Source organism: Xenopus laevis, chromosome 7S (assembly GCF_017654675.1).
Source record: "Xenopus laevis strain J_2021 chromosome 7S, Xenopus_laevis_v10.1, whole genome shotgun sequence".
Classification (NCBI taxonomy): Eukaryota; Metazoa; Chordata; class Amphibia; order Anura; family Pipidae; genus Xenopus; species Xenopus laevis.
In genome coordinates, this window is record NC_054384.1 from 74,927,947 (window position 1) to 74,950,108 (window position 22,162).

The 22,162-nt window shown below is 36.4% G+C and overlaps 1 protein-coding gene across 1 annotated transcript in view; it reads left to right on the forward strand.

Annotated features, from left to right (window-relative positions):
- drd2.S (dopamine receptor D2 S homeolog) overlaps positions 1 to 22,162 on the forward strand; it is a 194,839-nt gene that overhangs the window by 166,985 nt on the left and 5,692 nt on the right. The window contains exons 5-6 of the mRNA XM_041571402.1: positions 15,758 to 15,939; positions 19,033 to 19,119. Of these exons, the coding sequence (XP_041427336.1) occupies positions 15,758 to 15,939; positions 19,033 to 19,119 (269 nt within the window). The remainder of the gene's footprint in view (positions 1 to 15,757; positions 15,940 to 19,032; positions 19,120 to 22,162) is intronic.

The window sequence follows — 22,162 nt, forward strand, 5'->3', positions numbered from 1 at the left end:
CATGAAATAATATCTATTTAACAGCAGTATTGCTAAGTGAAAAGCTATATGGGAAAGTTGAATGAACTGCTTTTTGCAACCTTTTTACTGTTTTACTGTTTTATTGTAACATTGTTGACCATACCAATTTAGACAAAGAAACAAAGTACAAATAAATCTGAACTTATTTTAACATTGAATGAACTAGTAGAAACATCGTTTAGATATGGATTTATCAAGGATTAACTATTAACATATGAATGTAGCAAATGTTGTAACATTTCCATATTGAACATAGAAATATTCATGCAGAAAGATACATCAGCAATTTGAGCTCAGGAGTGAGCGTAGTAATGCTTTTAAAATCTGTTAACTATTAAGACTTTTTGTGTGTAGGTGATACTAATCAGTGAATTAACTGGTGTGTTGCATCATAGGGGGTTGGTCATAAGTGTGGGTATAAATGGTAGACACGGTGGTAGTTTGATTAGGTCTCCGATGAAGTATGTTTATACGAAACGCGTCAGACCAAATGCTGATGTAATTCTTTTTAACAATGTCTAAATAAAAGTAATTTTTTAAGAAAACTGAAGCGACCTATTTGTGACCTTGGAAGTGCGCTCCCACACCTTTGGATTGTATGACAGTAGTGAGTTGCCTAAGGTGCCTTAATCAGTTAAAAAGTCAATACAAGCGCCTACATTCATTAGTAGACATTACATAAATGACTATAAAAGATAAAAAAAAAAAAATTTCAAACATCTATTTTAAATCAGTTAAAAAAATTAAACCAATTAAAAATTAACTTGTAATATTATAGCAAGATGTTATTGGCATCCTAGCTAGGACGTATTAATACATTTTCCATTCATGTTTTACCTAAACATGACTGCATTAACTGCATGTTATAGTTAGTAGCAGCTCTGTTAGTACACGTATGAGATCTGTTATCCAGAATGCTTGGGACCTGGGGTTTTCCGGATTTTGCTGTAATTTGGATCTTCATACCGTAATCTACTAGAAAAATTTTAATTAATTAAACCCAATAGGCTGGTTTTGTTTCCAGTAAGGATTTATTATATCTTAGTTTGGATCAAATACAAGCTACTGTTTTATTATTACAGAGTAAAAGGAAACCTTTTTAAAAATCTGGATTATTTTATGTCATCCCGTAATTCAGAGCTTTCTGGATAACGGATTTCCGGATGATGGATCCCTTACCTGTAGTATCTTTAACTAGGAATGAGTGAAATTTTTTCGCCCAGTACAATGAAATTTCACAAATGCACACTAGAATTTCTGAACACAGTTTGTTATGCCAGAAAAAAATCAGACATAAGTGTTATTGGGATCAATAGATCTCTCAAGCCTTTCCCATGTCTCCCCATCTAAGGAGCAGTTCAGGGCTCTGTGTTTGGAAGAATTTTTTTGAAGAACAGTTGTACAGTAGCATAGTGGAAAGAAGCTTCTACCAATAAACAGGGAATTAGATGTGCTATGTCACAGCTAAAAACACCTTGGGGCTCACTTATAAACTTTCCACAGGGTGCATGTTATATTTATAAAGCTGGATAAGAGTGGTGTATTTAATGTGCAAACAGGATTAAAAGAGCTTTTAAATTATGGCAAAAATCGCAAATTGCAAATATGTATGCACATACTGTGCATTAGAGTTACACCACAACTTTGGTGGTGGGGAAAATATTCTGTTTCACGAATTGTGAATTTAAATTACGGTCTATGCTAATTTTGCACACAATAAACTCGCACAGTGGGCACACTCAATGTGGAAAAACATGGGCAATACAATAATTTGCTATTGCTCTGTGTCCCCCTTAACTGCAATGTAAGTTTGTCTTTCCATTCACTTGGCAATGCATTTCAGAGAAATGTGCAGTAACACACATTTCTGCACAGTTTTTGCTACCTCTTACTCCCTGCTACCACATCCTATTAATTTACGTGGGTGCTATGTTCTTCGAACATTGTAACCCATTGTCGCTTTTATAATATCAAACAACAATTTAAATAGATATCCGATAGATTTCTATGGAATGCTGCATCTATGAAACTCAGCCATATAATAATATAAATATATATATATAGATAGATATTACCTATACATTCTTCTGCTGTAAGAAACAAAAGAGAGCCTGTGTGTGAATATAATTGTATATAAATTACCCATCTACGGGTGTATTTACTAAAACTCAACTTTTTCTCACTATAAAAAAAAAATTGATTTGATTAAAAAAAACCTCCCAAACCTGAATACCATTAGCGACCGATTCACGAACTTCAAGTGAAGGATTCAAAGTAAAAAAACTTCGGATTTCGAAGTTTTTTTTTGGACTACTGCGACCATCGAATGGGCTACTTCGACCTTCAACTACGACTACAACTTCGAATCAAAGGATTCATAGTAAAAATCGTTCGAATATTCGACCATTCGATAGTCGAAGTACTGTCTCTTTATAAAAAACTTCGACCCCCTAGTTCGCCATCTAAAAGCTACCGAAGTCAATGTTAGCCTATGGGGAAGGTCCCCATAGGCTTGCCTAACTTTTTTTGATCGAAGGATATTCCTTTGATCGTTGGATTAAAATCCTTCAAATCGTTCGATTCGAAGGATTTTATCGTTCGATTCGAAGGATTTTATCGTTCGATTCGAAGGATTTTATCGTTCGATCGAAGGAATTATCCTTCGATCGTTCGATCGAACTATCTGCACTAAATCCTTCGACTTTGATATTCGAAGTCGAAGGATTTTAATTCCTAGGCGAATATCGAGGGTTAATTAACACTCGATATTTGACCCTTAGTGAATCGGCCCCTTAATTTACCAATAAAACTTCTTGAAAAAATAAGTGTGAGAAAAAGCTGTGACTAAACTGTGCGTCAATTGGAAACTTTTTCTAATTGACACCCTGAAAACTCAACTTTTTAGAATTTTTGCTATAACAACTCGAATTTATCAGATTATTGAACCAAAACCAAGGCAAATAGTCAAAAACTAGTAAGAATCTTGAAGGTAAAAAAAGTTCCAATTGTTAAAGAGACCATCTGCCCTTGACTTTATCAGGTTTTAATTGTAGTAATATCGGACTTGGATTTTTAGCAACATTTTGAGGTTTAATAAATAGGCCCCCTAATTTGTGCTACATGAAATCTTTCAAGAGATTTGAACACTCATCGCACACACATCATAAATATCATAAATTAGTGTATAAAACCATGTGCAATGGTCACTAATATCACTAATTTATGATATTTATTATATTTCTGATGTATATGCGATGAGGGTTCATGGTGATAACACTATCTGGGTAAAACATGTTTTTATGCCACTTAGGTAAAGATGGTCACAAGATACAAATCACTTAATTGATAAATCATTTAATTGATAAATTTGGAGAAATTGAATATGTTATTCAATAGGATACTACGACTTCGAATTTACTTCGACTTTGATTTGAAGTAATAATTGTTTGACAGTTCAACCATTCGATAATCAAAGTACTGTCTCTTTAAAAAACTTTGACTTCAATACTTCGCCAACTTAAACCTGCCGAAGTGCTATGTCAGCCTATGGGGACCTTCCAGAGCAATTTTGTAAGTTTTTTGTATTCAAAGGAAAATCGTACGATAAAATTCGAAGTACGATCGGAATACGATTGTAAGATGTATAAAATCCTCCGACTTCGATTTCGAATGTCGTTGGATTCTATTTTATCCTTCTATCAAGGATTCCTTGATAAATCTCAGTGTTATGTGTTGTCCCTTCATATAACACTAATCTTGTTTGCCTTAATATAAGTAGAAATACTTACTGCTTAAATAAAAGTATACATAAAAGTATGCAAACCAAGCAGGTGCAGCATAAACTGTAGCTATCACTTTTATTCACAAACCGATTCTTTAGAAGTACCATGGATAAGGCGATAATACAGTATTTTTAATCCTTAAAATATAGGAAAATGACTTAAGAGAGACACTCTTTACATGAATAGAGCACTGCCTGGAGAACAGAAGCAATGAAAAACTAACTCAGTGGAGCTATGTATTTATGGAAATTATACTAATGGGAAATGTATAACCAAAAGCTGCATTTCAGAATGCAATACTCTTCATTAGACACTTATACATTGAGAATTTTAACTGTTATTACAGTAAAAAAATAACTGTTTTAGTAAAATGTCTTATTACATACACTGTGCACTAGGCCAAATCATAAAATCTGCTATCATTTTCCCACTGGGGAATGGGTTTTTAAATACATTTACAGGTTATAAGCAGGCTTAAGCAGACATAAAGCAAAAATAGTTTGAGCAAAGCAAACAGCCAGGTTGCTGAGAAAGAAATAGCATTTAGGTGGTAGGCAATTACGGGTTCTGTGGACAGAAAGGTATATGGTGAATCAAATACTGTTTCACTGACATAACGGGTAGTGATGGGCGAATTTGTCCCGTTTTGCTTTGCCGAAAAATTTGTGAATTTCCCGTGAAATTCACGAAACGGCTGAAAATTTGCATAACGGCGAATTTCTGCAGCAGTTTTGCGAATTTATTTGCCAGTGGCGAATTACGGGAATTCACGGCAAATTTGCGCCTGGCGAATAAATTCGCCCATCACTAATAACGGGTAATGACTAGCAATGTAATATTAGCAAGGTTGAAAAATGAATTTGTGATTTAGCTTGGCTTTACGTTTGGAGGCGTCCACCATTGCAAAGTTGAAATGAATCAGTAAAGGAAAACAGTAAAAGGAGAATGTGTGAAGGAAGCAGTATATTTTCATTTCTTTCTTCTTAAGCAATATTCTGAATTTTAGGCACAGTTGTGCACTATGTTGCATTTGAATGCAGTTTGGATCCCTTTTATGTATTCATCACTAAACAAGTAAGAACCTTAAAGAAAAGTATTATAGAACAGAGTAGGTCATTGTAGGGTATCTGTGCATGAACAACCCCAGCATCAGGAATGGAAAAACGACTGCATGAAAATTAATGAAAATACTTTTGATACATCTTTTTTGCACTGAGATCATCAGACCAAGGATCTCATAGCTAAAAAAAACAGTGTCTCAGAAGTATCAATTTTCTTATTTTAATAACACTGCCATAGTCTTTTTGCTGACCCTATTCACCCAGTATAGATAAAAAATAATTCAACATATTTTGCACTATATGCCAAAACCAGATTATCAGCCTAAGCAAATTCAGTTATATCATAGCAAAGATATTATCTGGCTTGGTAATGACATTGGGAAGAAGCAGTAAGACAGTAGAACTAAAGCACCTTATTTTAATAATTTTGTAGATACAAAAAACAGGTAAATATGGCTAAACAAAAATCATATATATAAAAGTTATATATATATATATATATATATATATATATATATATATATATATATATATATATATATATATAACAAACAAGGGAAAGTTGTGCTCACCACTATTTTTTAAAACCATTAGGCGGGGGTGCAATGAGGCTGTGACCACAAAATACATATAGTCAAATACAAGATTTCTCTGCACTCAACCCATTATCAATATATTTAAGACAGAGACATTTTGTGCATACTGCTACTAAAAAATGCCTTACCTTTTAAACAAAACAGGGATTGTTTGTCCATATATTGCAATATATTTAAGCTGTTATTCAAGCATATAATTAAGTGAATTGTATCTTCACATTTATTTTCGTTGTGCCTGTCATCTGAAATTCCTTACAAATCACTTTGTAAGCAGTATTTGCTAACCTAAAGCATTGCTTTCCCCAAAAAAGGCAGAAATGTAGGATGTGGGGACAACAGTACAGATGGCAATGGAAGAAACAGTGCAAAATAAAGGTAGAAATACAGAATTCAGGGCACTGCACAGATGAAGCTATGCATAATGATTTATATAGCACTAACTGTGTTGTAAATGTTTACAATATAGTATAATAAGAAGCGATGAAAAACATTGCAATAAATAAATATAAATATACAGAGTTACAAAGATGTAGGGGCACATTTACCTAGGGTCGAATATCGATATTCGACTGCCGAATTAAAATCCTTCGACTTCGAATATCGAAGTCGAAGGATTTAGCGCAATTCGTTCGATCGAAGGAATAATCATTCAATTGAACGATTAAATCCTTCGAATCGAATGATTCAAAGGATTTTAATCCATCGATCGAAGTGTAGGGATGTGAAAATCTTAGACACCCTTACACATTACAGACAGGCACATCCCTAGTTATATGGACGCCTAAAAGGTCCTTATGGGGACCTTGTGCTTATGTAACCCCTGTAGTTCACACAGTGTACACCAGATGGCACTGTGCCAGAGTATAAAAGGTTTAGGAACCATGAGGTCTGGGTCCATTGCTTTAGCCCAACCAAGCAGGCTGGAAGGGAATGGGTAGTGTTGACCCTAGGCGCCTTAGCCCTAGTAATTAGACAGCTATACTCAATTATAGATCACTCTAGGAGTGATAGAGAGGTTAGATAGTTGAGCAGCTCAAGGCTCCGCCGAGGAGATTAGAGGGATTAAGATCCCAGGGTATTACTGACCCGGAGTAAGGAACCAAGTGTTGAGATAGGGATGTCAGGAATTCCCCTAGTCTGCCACTGGAAGATATCCTGAAAACTGGGCAATACCCATCACATGCTGTCAACTTACTCTCTGCTGTATATTCCCTAGCCTGTGGGGATTCAGCCTATACGTGCTGTGAGTATATGCTTCCTTTATGCTGCTGTGTATGTTCTATGCTCCATTGTGGATCAATGTGCTGAATGATCTATGTGCTATTGTTCAATAAATACAGTTCTATGTTCAACCGTTAAAGAACTACTGGCGCCCATCATTGTGCTATCACACCTGGTTAGAGTTACACTACACCCTGCCTCCACCGCATTGCGAGGGCTTACCCCTGAGAAAGAGAGCTCATCTGTGGTCTTAGCCCACAAAGGAAAGTAGCAAAAACTGCCCTCACGCAAAGCAGTTTACTATAGCGCTACAGAAGGATTATCCTTCGATCAGAAAAACCTTGGAAAGCCTATGGGGACCTATAGATGGCAAACTAGGGGGTCGAAGTTTTTTTTAAAGAGACAGTACTTCAATTATCGAATGATCGAATATTTGAACATTTTTTAGTAAGAATCGTTCGATTCGAAGTCGAAGGTCGCAGTCGAAGGTCGAAGTAGCCAATTCGATGGTCGAAGTAGCCAAAAAAAACATTCGAATATCAAAGTTTTTTCCCTCTATTTTCCTCTATTCCTTCACTGGAGCTTAGTGAATGGGCCCCTAAGTGCCATGCTCTAACAACAACAGGAGAAAGGGGGTACAGTCACCAAGCAGAGAAGATTTAAAAAATATTAGTTTTGAATAAAAATGTGTATTAAAATAATTGGTAATATTAGAGAAGTGACTGTTTTGTTGATGCACCAAGTATCAAAATGATAGCTAAAGGAAACAACTTGCTGCTTATTGATGTTTTTGCACAAGCTAAATTGAAAAGATAACAGTGATTATACCATCTTTTGAAGTCTATTTACCACATGAAAGGTTTTCTGAATACAAAGAATACATATACAAGCATACAGTATGTAACATAAATAAGCTGGCTTTTCCTAGAAATGTGTCAAAGTAGAAAAAATGTCAAAGTAGACATAACTATCAGTTAGGTTCTCATCATATTTTCAGTACTGGCAAGTTCAGTTTGTTTTGCTTTCAGTACAAAGTAAGATTGTGAATCTCATCACTGTAGAAAGTTAATGAAAAGGAAGCATTGTGCCACCCACCAAGGTGCAAGTTTAAATAAAAGGGCTATTTTCGTAATAGTTAGGAAAAATCTATGCTATGTAGCTCATCCTTGACCTAAACAGAACAAAAAGCAAACAAAATAGGAAAAACAAATAGGAAAAAGGATAACTGATAGGATGCCTGTTATCATTCAGGGCCGGACTTTGGCCTTAGGTGCCCCAAGACTGCAGGGTCCTGGCTCCAGAACACTGGGGATTATGCGTACAGGAGCATGCATCCCCAGTGCTCCTTAGAATGCAGTTAGACAGCATGCCTCCCCTAAAATTTTGCTACCCTAGACCAGGGCCTGCTATCTTTGTTGATTGACTGATGACTACTGATGCCTACTACCTTCTAATAATTATGTGCTCATCTGCAAAATACAATGTTTAGCACAATTAAATGCTAAGGCATCTTTTACTAAAATAATGTCCACATTGTCCCAATAACCGTGCATCAAATCTCAAAATCTTCATATGCAGCATATGGAATCTGGTCTCCTCTATTTCCCATTAATAGCTCACTGCTGATAAAAAAAATAACATGCTCCTGATGCATTAACAGTGGTTAATGCATCAGGAGCATGTTAATTTTTTTATGCAGAATCTGTATTTCTTTGGGAATTTTATTTTACATTTATGACCTACATTGTTGGAAGACATTAGCCCTGTCAAGAGTTTGGTGGACCACATTCTTATTCAGAAAAGTTATGAGCATGTACTTTGTCAATCAGATAAAAGAAGCAGTGACCATCTTTTGCCCGCCATGTTGTTTTGAGGAGTCAATCTACTGTAGGGTTGCCATCTGTCCAGTTTTGACCCGGACAGCCCGGTTTTTTGAAGGGCTGTCTGGGTCAAAACTGCCTGCTAAGGATCCAATAAACCCTAACTCATCCACATGTTACATTTGTTTGTATTCTATTCTGGTAAAAGTTGCACAGTGCAGATATGCCCAAAATGCAAGGGCTTGATTAATTAGGACTTTGGGGCAGATTTACTAAAGGGCGAAGTGACTAATTCTGGCGACGATTCACCAGCGCTACCTCTTTCAGGCACTTTGCAGATTTACTAACGGGCGCAGGCGAACTTCGCTAGCGAAAGAAACAGATGTTAGCGGTCATTCACACTCTATTGCCAAGCAAATTTTCGCCCTGACGAATGGACGTTACTCCACAAATTCAGTAAGATGCAGATTTTACTGAATGTTACCTCTTTCGCCAGACTTGCCTTCACCAGCTCAGACCAGGCAAAGTGAATTGAAGTGCATAGATCTTCCTCAATCTTCTGTTACTTACATCATATTTTTAGTGGGAAAGTGATAGCCTGCAAAAGTCCTTGAAATTTTTTTTGGGTAACCGGGTTCCCCCATACATTTTCTAACATATGGAACATAAATTATACAGTGGGCTCATGTGTAGGGCATTATAACGACTCTATTTTCTTTATTAAGGTTCCCTGGACTTGTGTAATGTAATGTTTTTGCTGCAACATATACATCCATTCAACCTTATAATTTCCTGCCGTATGCAAATTAACCTGAGCGAAGACCTCTACTGAAGTTGTACCAGGCATAATTGAATGCTAGCGCATCTATGCTTTGATTGTCGAAGTAACGCTAGTTAAAATTCATCACTGTTCGGCGCCCTGGACGGAACTTCGCATTTTAGTAAATTTTTTCAGCCTTCCTTCCTTATGTGAGAACAGAGAAGGGACTGGCCATGGGTCAGCTGACGTGCAAGTTTCTAAAGCAATACCTGCTGCTATTTGTTTAAAACATTTGTTCATGCTGTTAATCCAAACAATCATTCAGCTTCAGTGCTCTTTTATCTTTTTGTTCTCAGTATACAGTTAACTGCCATAAACACTTGTAACACCCTCTTGGCGACCCCCCCTGGTGCCAAGGTTGTACCATCTTACCAACTCAGGTCCTGAGTTCCCTTTGCAAGGTGAAAGAGTACTGGGAAGTTCCTCTCCTGGCAGTGCCTCCACCTAATGGAATCCGGGTATATACCTGTGGGTGGCCCCATTAGGAAAAACATTCAACACACACTTTGCTTTATAACAATATGAACTTTATAATAAAGAAAGTGCAGATTAAAGGGTAAGTTAATATTCACAGTACAAATATGCATTCACTAGCATGACCTTCTACCATGGGGAACCTGTGCAAGTCCAGTCCTGACACCTCCCTGCAAGGCAAAGTCCCGCCGTACTCCTTTGGCAGACAAAAAAGAGTACCAGTGTTCCCAGGGAGCGCTACCTGCCCAAATACCTTTCCTATTCGACAATGTATTTGCTCCCACATGGCAGGTACACAAAAAGCCTGTTTCACAACTGGAGACTCGCTGGATCTTTTTCTTTTTCTACCCTGCCTCAGGCACAACTCACCCTTGGGATTCACATTGATGAGTAGGCTCCTCAGGTCCAGATTTGTGGCGAGACCACAAAGGCCCGGGCCTATAGCGCAAGCACTCAGAATTCCTCCTTTGCAGAACTACAGCTCCCAGAACTCTCCATAGTGCGAGCACACAAGATGTCCATCTAAGTTCCAAACCTGCAATGTTGAGCTTACTAGGCTTTAAAGCACCATGTATCATCCACAGGAACTCCTTTTTGTCCCCTACATCTTTGCATGAGTTCTGTCCACCTTCTTTCCATGAAAGTGAAAGGAGGAATCCTCTTGTGAGCACATGGCTCTCTTATATATTCAAAAGGGGTGCAGCAGCGACACATTTACTAAGGGTTGAAGTGAATTTTCAAATTCAAAAACTTCGAATTTTGAAGTAATTTTTGGGTACTTCGACCATCGAATAGGCCAAAATTCGATTTGAATTGAAAAAACTTCACAAATTCGACCATTCTAAAATCAAAGTGCTGTCTCTTTAAAAAATGTCGACTTCGACACTTCGCCACCTTAAACCTGCAGAATTACTGTTTAGCTTATGGGGGTAAACAACTTCCTGCAGACTGCAGCAGCTGTGAATACTGTACCCAGTGTAACAGACAATAAACCCAATATGTAATAGATAGCGATGAACAAATCTGTCCCCTTTCTCTACACAGAAATAGTCCCAAACGATGAGAAAATCTGTGAAGTGGAGAAACATTTGCAAAACACATTAGTCTATGGGTGACCTACTCAGTGTCAAATTTTGGCGCTGTTCCATGAAACCATACATGGAGAAAAAATTTGCTTATCACTAGTAATAAATTATACTGCAATAAGGGAAATAACAGAATCAGTATTAAGGGGCATATTTATCAAGGGTCAAATTTCGAATTGAAAAAGCTTCTGAATTCAAATTCAAAAAGACCAACTGAAATTAAGTCAAAGTTTTTTTTGGGTCGAATAGGTCAGTTTTCGGCCGAATTCGATCCGTTCAAATCAAAGGAATATCGCATTATATCGAATTTGATTCAAAGCAGACAGTACATGATAAATTTCGGTATTCTAATTTAGAATTCTATTCGAATTTGTACTATCCCTAGTCGAAGTACACAAAAATAGCTTGAAATTCGAATTTTTTTCATTCCAAAATTCACCCTGACCTTTGATAAATCTGACCCTAACTCATAGAAATCCACAATCCAGATCCAGTGTACACACTTGAAACTCACTACAGGGCTGAAGTGCGAACTAGCCTACATGCATTACTCCCTTAGCAATAGCTCAGGCCTGCTGCACTAGTCCCATTCACCATGATGGCTGAATAGGAAAGGTTAACTAACTCCTTGTGCTCTGACTGTGGGGTTCCCTATGTGGGTAACGGTTCTTCAGGTGAATCCCTAGCTCCGTACTTGAACAGATCAGCAGTAACAATTACAGAAGAGAAGGGGGGTCCCAGGCTGGCTCTCAGTACTACTGCGTAGAGTCCATGCTTTCCTTCTTCTATCCTTCCTGGAAAAAAATCAGCATCTCTTTCATATAGTTTTTGTCTTCAAAACCTCCTTCAGAAAGGCAAAAGGTCAGAAGCAAAACCCTTCTGCTGATTGGTCAGGCTATGGCTGATAACTGTCCCACTGCAATACAAGCAGCAGCCATGTTTTTGGTTGTCCCAGATTTACAGTCACAGGGTTATGCATTTATGAAAAGGGTAACAGTAAGTAACACTTCCCTACATAAATTTTCGTATTTTTCTTCGAAAGATCTCTAACACAAATGTGTGCTTGTTAAATGCTTGAACTTCCAAATTCAATTGATGAAAGTGTGAGAGAAAATTTTTTTACATTCTACTAATCACTTTCAATCAATCTACCATCTTTAAAAATAATTCAAAAACATGAATTGGTAAACAAACACTGAAAAACATTTAGGATAGGGCAACATTCCTAGCCTCCAAGAACTCTCTAGTTTTTAGATTTCATGTGTAACCAACTTGTCGCATGAGTCTGTGCAGGCACCGAATCCCCACACTCACTAAGTATGTAGACACACAGCTGCTGACAAAAGTGAAAATCTGAGTGGAGTTCTCCTGGGTTTTTTAAACTCTTTCTTAAGGTGGAGTGCACTTGGCTGAAGCCCTGTAAAACAGCAGGGAAACACACTGCTACACTACACAACTGGAGCTAATAAATCAATCATGTTTACCTACAGATGGCCCCTAAGCTGAAAGGACAAATAAAAAAAATATATAAAAATACAATTTTAAAAAAATACAATCTAATGAATAAACCATGAAAAAAATGCATCAAATTTCTATTTTATTCAACCAATTTTTTTACAGAGTCCACGAGCTAAAAAAAACCCCTTGAAGAATGGAAAATGCATAAATAGTTAGCCTAGGATAGATCCCATTGACTTCTTCATGCACCTTGCAAGTTTTTAGATGCCAGTAAATGTAAAAAAAAAGGAATGTTTATATAAAACATCCTTAAAGTACAGTTATCTTTGAACAGAGACAACTTTTTTTGGTTCTGTACATTCTGAATTTTAAATGAAACAACTCAGATGCAGTTGAACTGCAGACTTTCAGCTTTCAGCTTTGTTTGTTCGTGGGCCTTTCTGTCCAAAGTTTAGTCTTCAAGAAGTGAAATGCATGCTCAATTGGGTTGATATCAGGTGACTGACTTGGCCATTCAAGAATATTCCATTTCTTTGCTTTAATAAACTCCTGGGTTGCTTTGGTGTATGTTTTGGGTCATTTTGAAACGCCTCCTAATCAATTTGACTGCATTTAGCTGAATTTGAGCAGGCCATATGTCTCTTGAGCACCTCAGAATTCATTCGGCTGCTTCTGTCATGTGTCACATCATCAATAAACACAAGTGTTCCAGTGCCATTGATAGCCATGCACACCCAAACCATCACACTGCCCTCACCATTATTTATAGAGATGTGGTATGCATTGGATCATGAGCTGTTTTACGCCTTCTCCATACTTGTTTCTTGCCATCATTCTGGTAGAGGTTGATCTTTGATATATCTGTCCAAAGAATATTTTTCCAGAACTGTGCTGGCTTTTTTAGATGTTTTTTCACAAAGTCCAATCTAGCCTTTCTATTCTTGATGCTTATGAGTGGCTTGCACTTTGCAGTGCACCCTCTGTATTTACTTTCAGCAGTCGTCTCTTTATGGTAGACTTGGATATCGATATACCTCCTGAAGAGTGCTTTTCACTTGTTTGGCTGGAAGGGGTTTCTCTTCACCATGGAAATGATTCTGCCATCATCCACCACTGTTGTCTTCCGTGGACGTCCAGGTCTTTTTGCGTTGCTGAGCTCACCAGTGCTTTCTTTCTCATGATGTACCAAACTGTAGATTTTGCCACTCCTAATATTTTAGCAATTTCTCAGATGGGTTTTTTCTGTTTTTTTCTGCATGGAGAGCTCGTTTGACCACATGTTGTCTGTTCCAAGCAAAATCTTCCACATACAAGCACCCCCCCACTTAAATCAACTCCAGTGTTTTTATCTGCTTCATTGATAATGAAATAATAAAGGAATTGCCCACACCTGCTAATGAAATAGCCTTTGAGTCAATGGTCCAATTGAGTCAATTGAGCCCCTGAAATTAAGTGATTGTGTTGAAAAAAGGCTTTAGTTCCTCACATTTTTGTTCAACTCACTGAATTAAAGCTGAAAGTCTGCAGTTTAACTGCATCTGAGTTTCATTTTAAATTCATTGTGGTAATGTACAAAACCAAAATTAGAAAAGTTGTCTCTGTCCAAAGATTTATGGGCCTAACTGTATATATATTTGTATAATCTATTCTACTACCATAAGAATTAGGGTCAGGTTTAATAATATTCATCTCAATGGCATATTGTTGTGATAGAGATATTCATCTCACTCATGCTTTTTTTCCCTCCAAGACACAAATGGATTTTTTAAAAAAAAAATAAAAAACCTAAAAAAAACCTAGTTACCAAAAACTTGATGCTATACAATTCTCCTTTCATGTTAGCTCTCCTGACATTCCAATCCTTTCCACTTTAACTTGGGAAAAGCTGTTTCCAACATGGATTTATTATAAAAAAATGCATTTTTGAAATCATAACCGAGCCCCTGTGGTTGCAGAGTCTTAGAATTACTGATAAATATGAAAGTACTTTTTCATCAAAGTGAGAACAGCACAAACCAGTCTCTAAGATATCAAAAACATTATTCTCTCTAAGTAAAGTATGATGATAATTACAGTGTAAGGTGCTCAAGGAGATATTTTCTACTGCAATGTCTTGAATGCAGGATGAGCCTTTAATAACATAATGTCAGTAGTGTTTAGAATGCTAATTTAACCTTTTTTTTAATCAAATTGCCTTATAGGCATGATGATTTCTTCATTGGTGTCCATCTGTTCATTACATCTGCAATTACTAACATTAGAAGTGATAATTTCATTAAATTTCATAGACAGATGCCTGTATTTCATGCACATTCAGATCTTTTGGTGTGCATTAAAATTCCTGTACATTAAAAAGTTTTTCTTTTCTATCCATTGACCCACATGCATGGATTTGTTCATCTATTTCTTCAAGATGACCTCTTTTGCCAGTTTTATTAATATATGACATAATGGGAATATATTCAACAAGTCTGGTTAAACTGAAAAGTTTTTTCACAAAGTCCAATCTAGCCTTTCTATTCTTGATGCTTATGAGTGGCTTGCACTTTGCAGTGCACCCTCTGTATTTACTTTCAGCAGTCGTCTTTTTATGGTAGACTTGGATATCGATATACCTCCAGAAGAGTGCTTTTCACTTGTTTGGCTGGATTGGTTCAATAGGTTTAGTATATAAAATATGGCATTTCAGGACAAATTCATTTTTAGGGTTTAGTTCTCCTTTAAGTAACTGATAAAGGCGGCAATGCATGCAACAGCATAAATAACTCTCTAATCTTAATGAAATGTAGAGTATTTATACCAGCTCAGTGTTATTATAAGCACATTTGGATTCATGTTTTTATGGTTATTCACAGTAGACATGGTCTATATTCACAATACATCCACATCAGGGTGTCCTTGAATATTCTGAATAGATATATAAGTCAGTATTGTAAAAATAAAGGCTCATTTATGTAGCAGCAATGCAGAAGTACAGGAGCACTAAGGGGCACAAGATCACACCTATTAGTGCAGATGCATAGGGCCCTTCTGCCCAGGTGCAAGGATCTTACCACCTGCTATACTACAGGAATTAAGTACAATGCCCTGTTGCAGACAAAATCCATATCCATGCCCTAGCTTGCATGCCAGAATGCCACACAAGTTAGGAGTAGTAGGCAGGAAAGAGATGGCAATGCCTATGTGCCTCCCCACTCCCACCTCACCTGAATGAAATCTTAGAAGTTTCAGGGTACAGACATTATTATAAGCAAATTCAATAGGCAGTTTTAGATTCTGTTTTGTTTCCTTTGTAACCTGGAACTGAATATATTTTCCAATCTTTATTTAAGCATGTGTTTGAGAGTTTGTGAGGTTAATTAGGAAGTATAAATTAGATAAAACTTGAAGACTAATCTACTTTTGGTTTTATTTTTCAGCTTCCACAGTTTGCATCATTGATAATCCAGCATTTGTCATCTATTCCTCTATCGTTTCCTTCTATGTTCCTTTTATTGTTACACTCCTGGTGTATGTTCAGATTTATATAGTACTAAGGAAGCGCAGGAAGAGAGTAAACACCAAGCGCAACAGTCATGGAGTAGGAGTAGATGCCCACAAGGTAAGGCAACCATGTAAAATAATGTTGTACCAGCAATTGATATTGACACTTCTACAGTAAACAAGAATCAGACATTCGTTCTTAAGCAGAGCATTTATTTTGGTTATTAAACCACAGTTATTGTGTTGTAGTAATGGCAGAAATAGGGAACACGTCCCAAATCTAACATAAAAGGACAAAATATTACAACAGGGAGCATACTGTATATACTCTGTTCTAAATATGTTTTTGCTTTTGTGTATGTATACTTAATCAGGCATAACATATATGGGTACATATTAGACTGCAGACATTAAAATGTCTTTTTTGGTCACTAAGTTGCAGATTTGCACCTGTTTTTGCAGTAAATTAAACACTTTAAGACTTATGGCACTCATGGCCTTGCACTGTTTTCCTATTTAAAAAGATGGGAAATACTCTACCTATGGAAGTAACACATGCACACCACTTGGAGACCTTCAAATATTGTTCCTGAGTGCCATGTCGAACTGGGTTGTCTGGGGCCCACTGGCCCACCAACTCTTTTGGCCACAATCAGGGTGGGCAGAGCGCTTGCACCCACAGTTGCCAGTGGGAGCAACAAAACTTGTTTGATGGAGGCCACAAGGGCCAGGGCCCACTGGGTTTTCTCCCAGTGTCCCTCTGGCCCAGTTTGACCCTGCCTGAGTGGTTTACTTGTCTGCATTAAGCATTAAAGCAAGGTGTCAAAATGCCATGTTGGCCACAGCCTCTGAGAAAATAATTTGGTAATTAAAGGACCAGTAACATAAAATTTTTCTTTAAAACAGTTTGTTTGTACTTAACGAAAAAAAAACCCGACACTTATAACTTTAAATTCTCAAAATCTTTATTAAGAAATACATTACAGATTCTCCGCTTGTGCTCCTCTTCAGAAACGGCGACAGGGACGACGATCCATCGTGCGGTGCTCGATTTCTCCTCCCTGGCTATCTCCTATAGAAGGCAGGGTGGAGCAATCGAGCAACGCACGATGGATCATCGCCCTGTCACCGTTTCTGAAGTGGAGCACAAGCGGAGAATCGGTAAGTTATTTCTTAATAAAGACTTCGCAAATTTGAAGTTAAATGTGTCTTGGTGTTTTTCTTTCGTTATTTAGAAATTAATTTTTTTTTAAAAATGTTTTATGTTACTGGTCTTTTAAAATGCCATATTAACTATATCTAATAAGAGGAAATTAAAATGTTTTTAAATAGATCTTAGGAGCAGAAATGTAAGTAACTTCCTGACAGAAAAAAAAAAGTGTTTTAAAAAAGTTCTTACAAGCGACCACAGAGTATAGAAGTGTTATCATGAAATGATTTGCTTGACTATGTAATCACGCTGAGTATACGCCATTAATCGTTACTGTGGTTTTAAAACAGAGAAAATTATAATCAGTCACTTGCAAGCATTTGTGGAAAACAAGGTTTTTATACATTGCAAATTGCTCTCTAGTTTTCAGTTTTAGCAATCTAATTGCTAAGGTGCAAATTACCCTAGCAACAATGCATTGATTTGAAGAGACTGGAATATAAACAAGAGAGAGACTCTGAATTGAAAGATGAGCAGTAATAAATAGCAAATATAATAAATGTGTAACTTTAAAGAACATTTATTATTAAATGGTGTCGGTGACTACAATATGAAAGCTTAAAAGGCAATTAATTAAAAACTATAAAAAATAAATAATGAAGACCTTTCAAAAAGTTGCTTAGATTTGCCCATATGAAAAGATAATTTAAAGGTGAACCACCCCTTATAGAACTTTGCTCAGATTTTGCTGAAAAATATGTTTAATAAAAATGTGTTAGAAAAAAAGTAATATTGAATAGCTAAGGTTAATAAAGGTGTTTCCTACAGAAAATAAATACACTTTTTTACCATTGAGGAGATTTGATTACTGTATGTTAATACTGATGTAACAGTATTATACAACTGCTTTATCATGCTATCATTCAGGAATTTACCTGTAGGTATTTTCTTAGCGTTTTGCCTATTATTTTATTTAAAGGAGAAGGAAAGGCTAAAATTAAGTAAGTTTTATCAGAAAGGTCTATATAAATACACTAGTAAACCATCAAAGTAATGCTACTCTGAGTCCTCTGTCAAAAGAAACACAGTATTTCTTTCCTTCTATTGTGTACACATGGGCTTCTGTATCAGATTTCCTGTTTTCAGCTTAAATCTCCAGGGCTTGGGCTTGAGCATGCTCAGTTTGCTCCTCTCTCCTTCTCCCCCTCCCTTTTATACCCTCCCTCCTCCCCTCCCTGCTGTAATCTGAGCCAAGAGCTATGAATGAGCAGGGAGAGACTCAGGCAGGAAGTGATGTCATACCAAGCTAATATGGCAGCTGCTATCCTAAACAAACAGAGAGAGTGTCTAGAGCTGTTTACTCAGGTATGGTAAAGCATTCTGCAGAATAAATATAGTATTTTAGCTGGCACTATTGTGGCTAATCTATTGGCAATAAACTGCTTCGGTAGCTTTCCTTCTCCTTTGAGATGGCCCAAGATAAGGGCACATTTACTAAAGGGCAAAGTGGCTGTCGCTAGAGAAAATTCACCAAAAAAATGTTTGCAGGGATATTAGAGGACAATTTGCTAATGAAAGAGCAAATTGTCAGGCTAATTTTCTCTCAGGCGAACGATCGTTACTCCGCAAATTCATCAAAGTGCAAATTTTCCATTATGCTACCCTTTTCGCCAGAAAAAAAAAACATTAAAAATGTTGAAGCTTTCTGAAAAATGTGTACCATGGGCAAGCAAAAAGCAGGTTACTTCTTGTTATAAGAAATGCTGTATGAAGTACTCCAAGTAGCATATGGAGTGTAAAAGTGAGAGGGATCTTAGACTGTAATATCCACTGGGACAGTGAATTATGTGAATCTCTGTAAAAACCCCATGGAATATGTCAGAGCTGCTGTATATAAATAAAGGATAATAACAAGTGCACTTGTGTACAATACTCTCACCATTCCTTTTTAGCTGTAATGGAAACAAATTAGTAAAACAGATAAAGGCTACCATTTTTTTTCCATCCATATTTCAATAAATGCTTTTTTTTTTTTTACATGTTGTCATGGTGTTTCCTTAGGACAAGTGCACTCATCCTGAAGATGTTAAACTATGTGCTGTATTTGTTAAGTCCAATGGGAGCTTCCCAGCAGAGAAAAAGAAAGTGGTAAGTGTTAATCCCATCAAGCATTATTTAAAGACTGTTACTAGCTCAGCTGGAATACAACTTGTTTTTGTAAACACATTATGGTTTTGTTACAAATGCACAAATGAATGATAGTAATGCTGAACAGTTTATAGAAAAATAATCCAAGAGGAAAACAAGTGACAGTATGTGATATGCAGCTGGTCCCAGCCACTGTCATTATTAAGGGATCATTAGTAGCAAAACAACATGAATTGACTGCCTAAGTCATAAATATACTGATGATGCCATGTATTGACAACATAGTGAGAATGCAGCAATGACAAAACTACCAAAAGTGCAGCATAATATTTGAGGTCACTTTCAGTTAATTGAGAACAAATTCTAATTCAATGGCAAGTTTTTCTATACATTCCAATTGAGTTTTCAATTCCGTTCATCAAACTGAATTTGGCTCTTTACGTGATCCTTAATTACTAGTAATTACTTTATATACGATTATATAAAAAACATTAATAATTAGAAATTATTTTGTACAGATGGAGTAAGGGCTTGCTCACATGGTTCAGAGAGATCATGAATGCTTGTTTGTGATTGACAAGATCTTATTACCTTTCTTTTTTATCATGGCTACCTAAAGCAGATATCAAAATGCTTAATGTCTCATTCCTACATTCAACAATAGTTAAAGCTGACTGTATTCAATTTCATAAAAACAATCTGCAAATATGCCCTTGAACTTGCGAGTTTAGAACAAAGGGCTAATGCATGTATATGCAGTGATCTGTTTCACAGTAGTGTCTTGGTGGTAGTCAACAAAAAAATCTTGATAAATAATTAAATTAAATAATTCATCAATCAGCTATTTATTGCCAAAAAATAATTTCCCAATATAACAAAAGATATCATTTTCATCCAAATCCAATCTTCTCAAATTCACCATGAAATTGGTGAAATATATTTGCAGAGAAACAGTAATATATTTTATGTGAAAATGGATTTCTTTGACTACAACATAAACTCCCACTGTTAGGTATTTTCTAAAACATGGCATTGTATTACTGTAGTGCCTAGAAGTATTTGTATTTTCCTTATTTTCCTAAATGGATTCATATAAACTAAAGCTTTTATAGGAACATTTCAGGCACGAGCAATTCTAAATATAGAGAAGGTGTCATGCCCTAGCATACTGACCGAGGAATATAAAACAATAATTAACAATAACAAATCTTACATACAGTGTGGTGAGAGTTACACAAAGGTAAGGATTTTATTAGGTATAGGTATGAGTACGGGAAACCAGACAAACCATGTCCAATGTCCCAATTAAACAAACTATTCTTTATTTTTAATTTTTTGCTTTATAAGACATAGGTCTCATGAGCATCTATATGTTAGCTTTCTATATTATCCCGTATGGTGGTTCAGTAGCAAGCATTGGTGCCTAACAGTGTTGGAGCCCTGAGATTGAATCCAGCTAGGTAGGGCACTATGGCTGCAAAAGTCAGCTGCATTAGTACATATCTCCCAACTGTCCTGTTTTCTGCAGGACAGTCATGGTTGTGTCAGCTCAGCCCGCAGTCCAAGATTTCTGACTGAAATGTCCAGTTGCTCTTGCACTGACCCAAGAAAAAGATTCAAAGTTTCTGAAATTTAATAAAAATAAGAGGCTTTTTGGCAGAAAGTCCAGAAAACGAAATGCCTGCTTTTAGAAACATTTGTAACAATTTAAGATAAGCAAATAAAACAATTGTAACTATTTAAGATAAGCAAGTCTCTTGGGGAAACTAACTCACAATTTAAAGGGCAATTTCAGCTTTAGTAGCAAAACTGTTATAACACATAATACATTGTATTAAAATTCCCAGAAATATGTTCAAACTTTCATAAACTGCCAAATTTTGTAAAATGGACATGGTAATTAGGAGGTGTAACCATAAAATGGGCATGGTAAAAAAAAATTAGCCACGCTACGTGCGGCACAACATTTTGTCCCTCTTTCTGTTTTTAAAATGTTAGAAGGTATGTTAGTACTTGAATAACTGAATGTTATATGGATAAGCTAAAAAATATCTAGATATAACACTAATTTTCGATTTTTGAAAATTTCTTGCAATGTGATGTTGTCTGGAGGTAGAGCAATTTAGCAAAATAATGAAGAAATGAGAGCACACAAAAATGCTACAGACTGATGAATTTTGTAATAGATTTAGATAAAACGCGTCTAAAAGGTTTATTATTTCCCCTGAAATTCCACCATTTAGACTTTGAATACATTTAGATTAAAAGAACATTGCAATATTGGGATTTGGCCACTATAAATGGAAATTACATCCTGCAGAAAAACAGGAGATTAGTGAAATCAGCATATTATTTTTTCTGTTGGTACACTCTTGGTGCAGAGCCCTTGGAATAATCATAATAAAAGAGTGAAATTGTTGAGTGGGTTTTCTAAAACCTGCTGCCATATGCCATAAGAGGAGAATATGTTATTAACAAAAACAATAGATAATTCTAAATCTAAATTCAGCAAAGCCAAGCGGAGAATATTCGAAATCAACATGTTTTTAAATGTTTTTAACATGCTACCTGCTATATTAGTGATGTTTAGCGGACATGTCTGTCATGAGCTACTAGGATATTCTTCTTTATCATGTATTTATTACTTGATTTCATGAAAGTGACTCTGTGCCATGTTTTACAGGATATAAAGGGTTAAACACGTTTGTAATAGGCTAGTAACCTTACTACAGTCTTCTGAGGCAGTGGTGCTATTCTGTCTGTTGAATCTAATATCTATCCCATTCCCTGGTGTATTTCCTGTCCAGAGCTTCACACCTACAGTCCAGAATGGGTAATAGAACAAAGGGATGAACAATTCCCAAGTGGGGAGTATAAAAAAGCAGTAGATAAGTTAAGGAATATATTTTAAGAGAGGTGGCTATGTGTGGCAGAGGACTAGGAAGCAACTGGGACAATGGGTCCTGAAAACCATCATGGTAATTTTAAATCCCCTTAAGAATAAAGAAAAATCTTTAACTATTGAAGGGAGGCCCATAGCGCA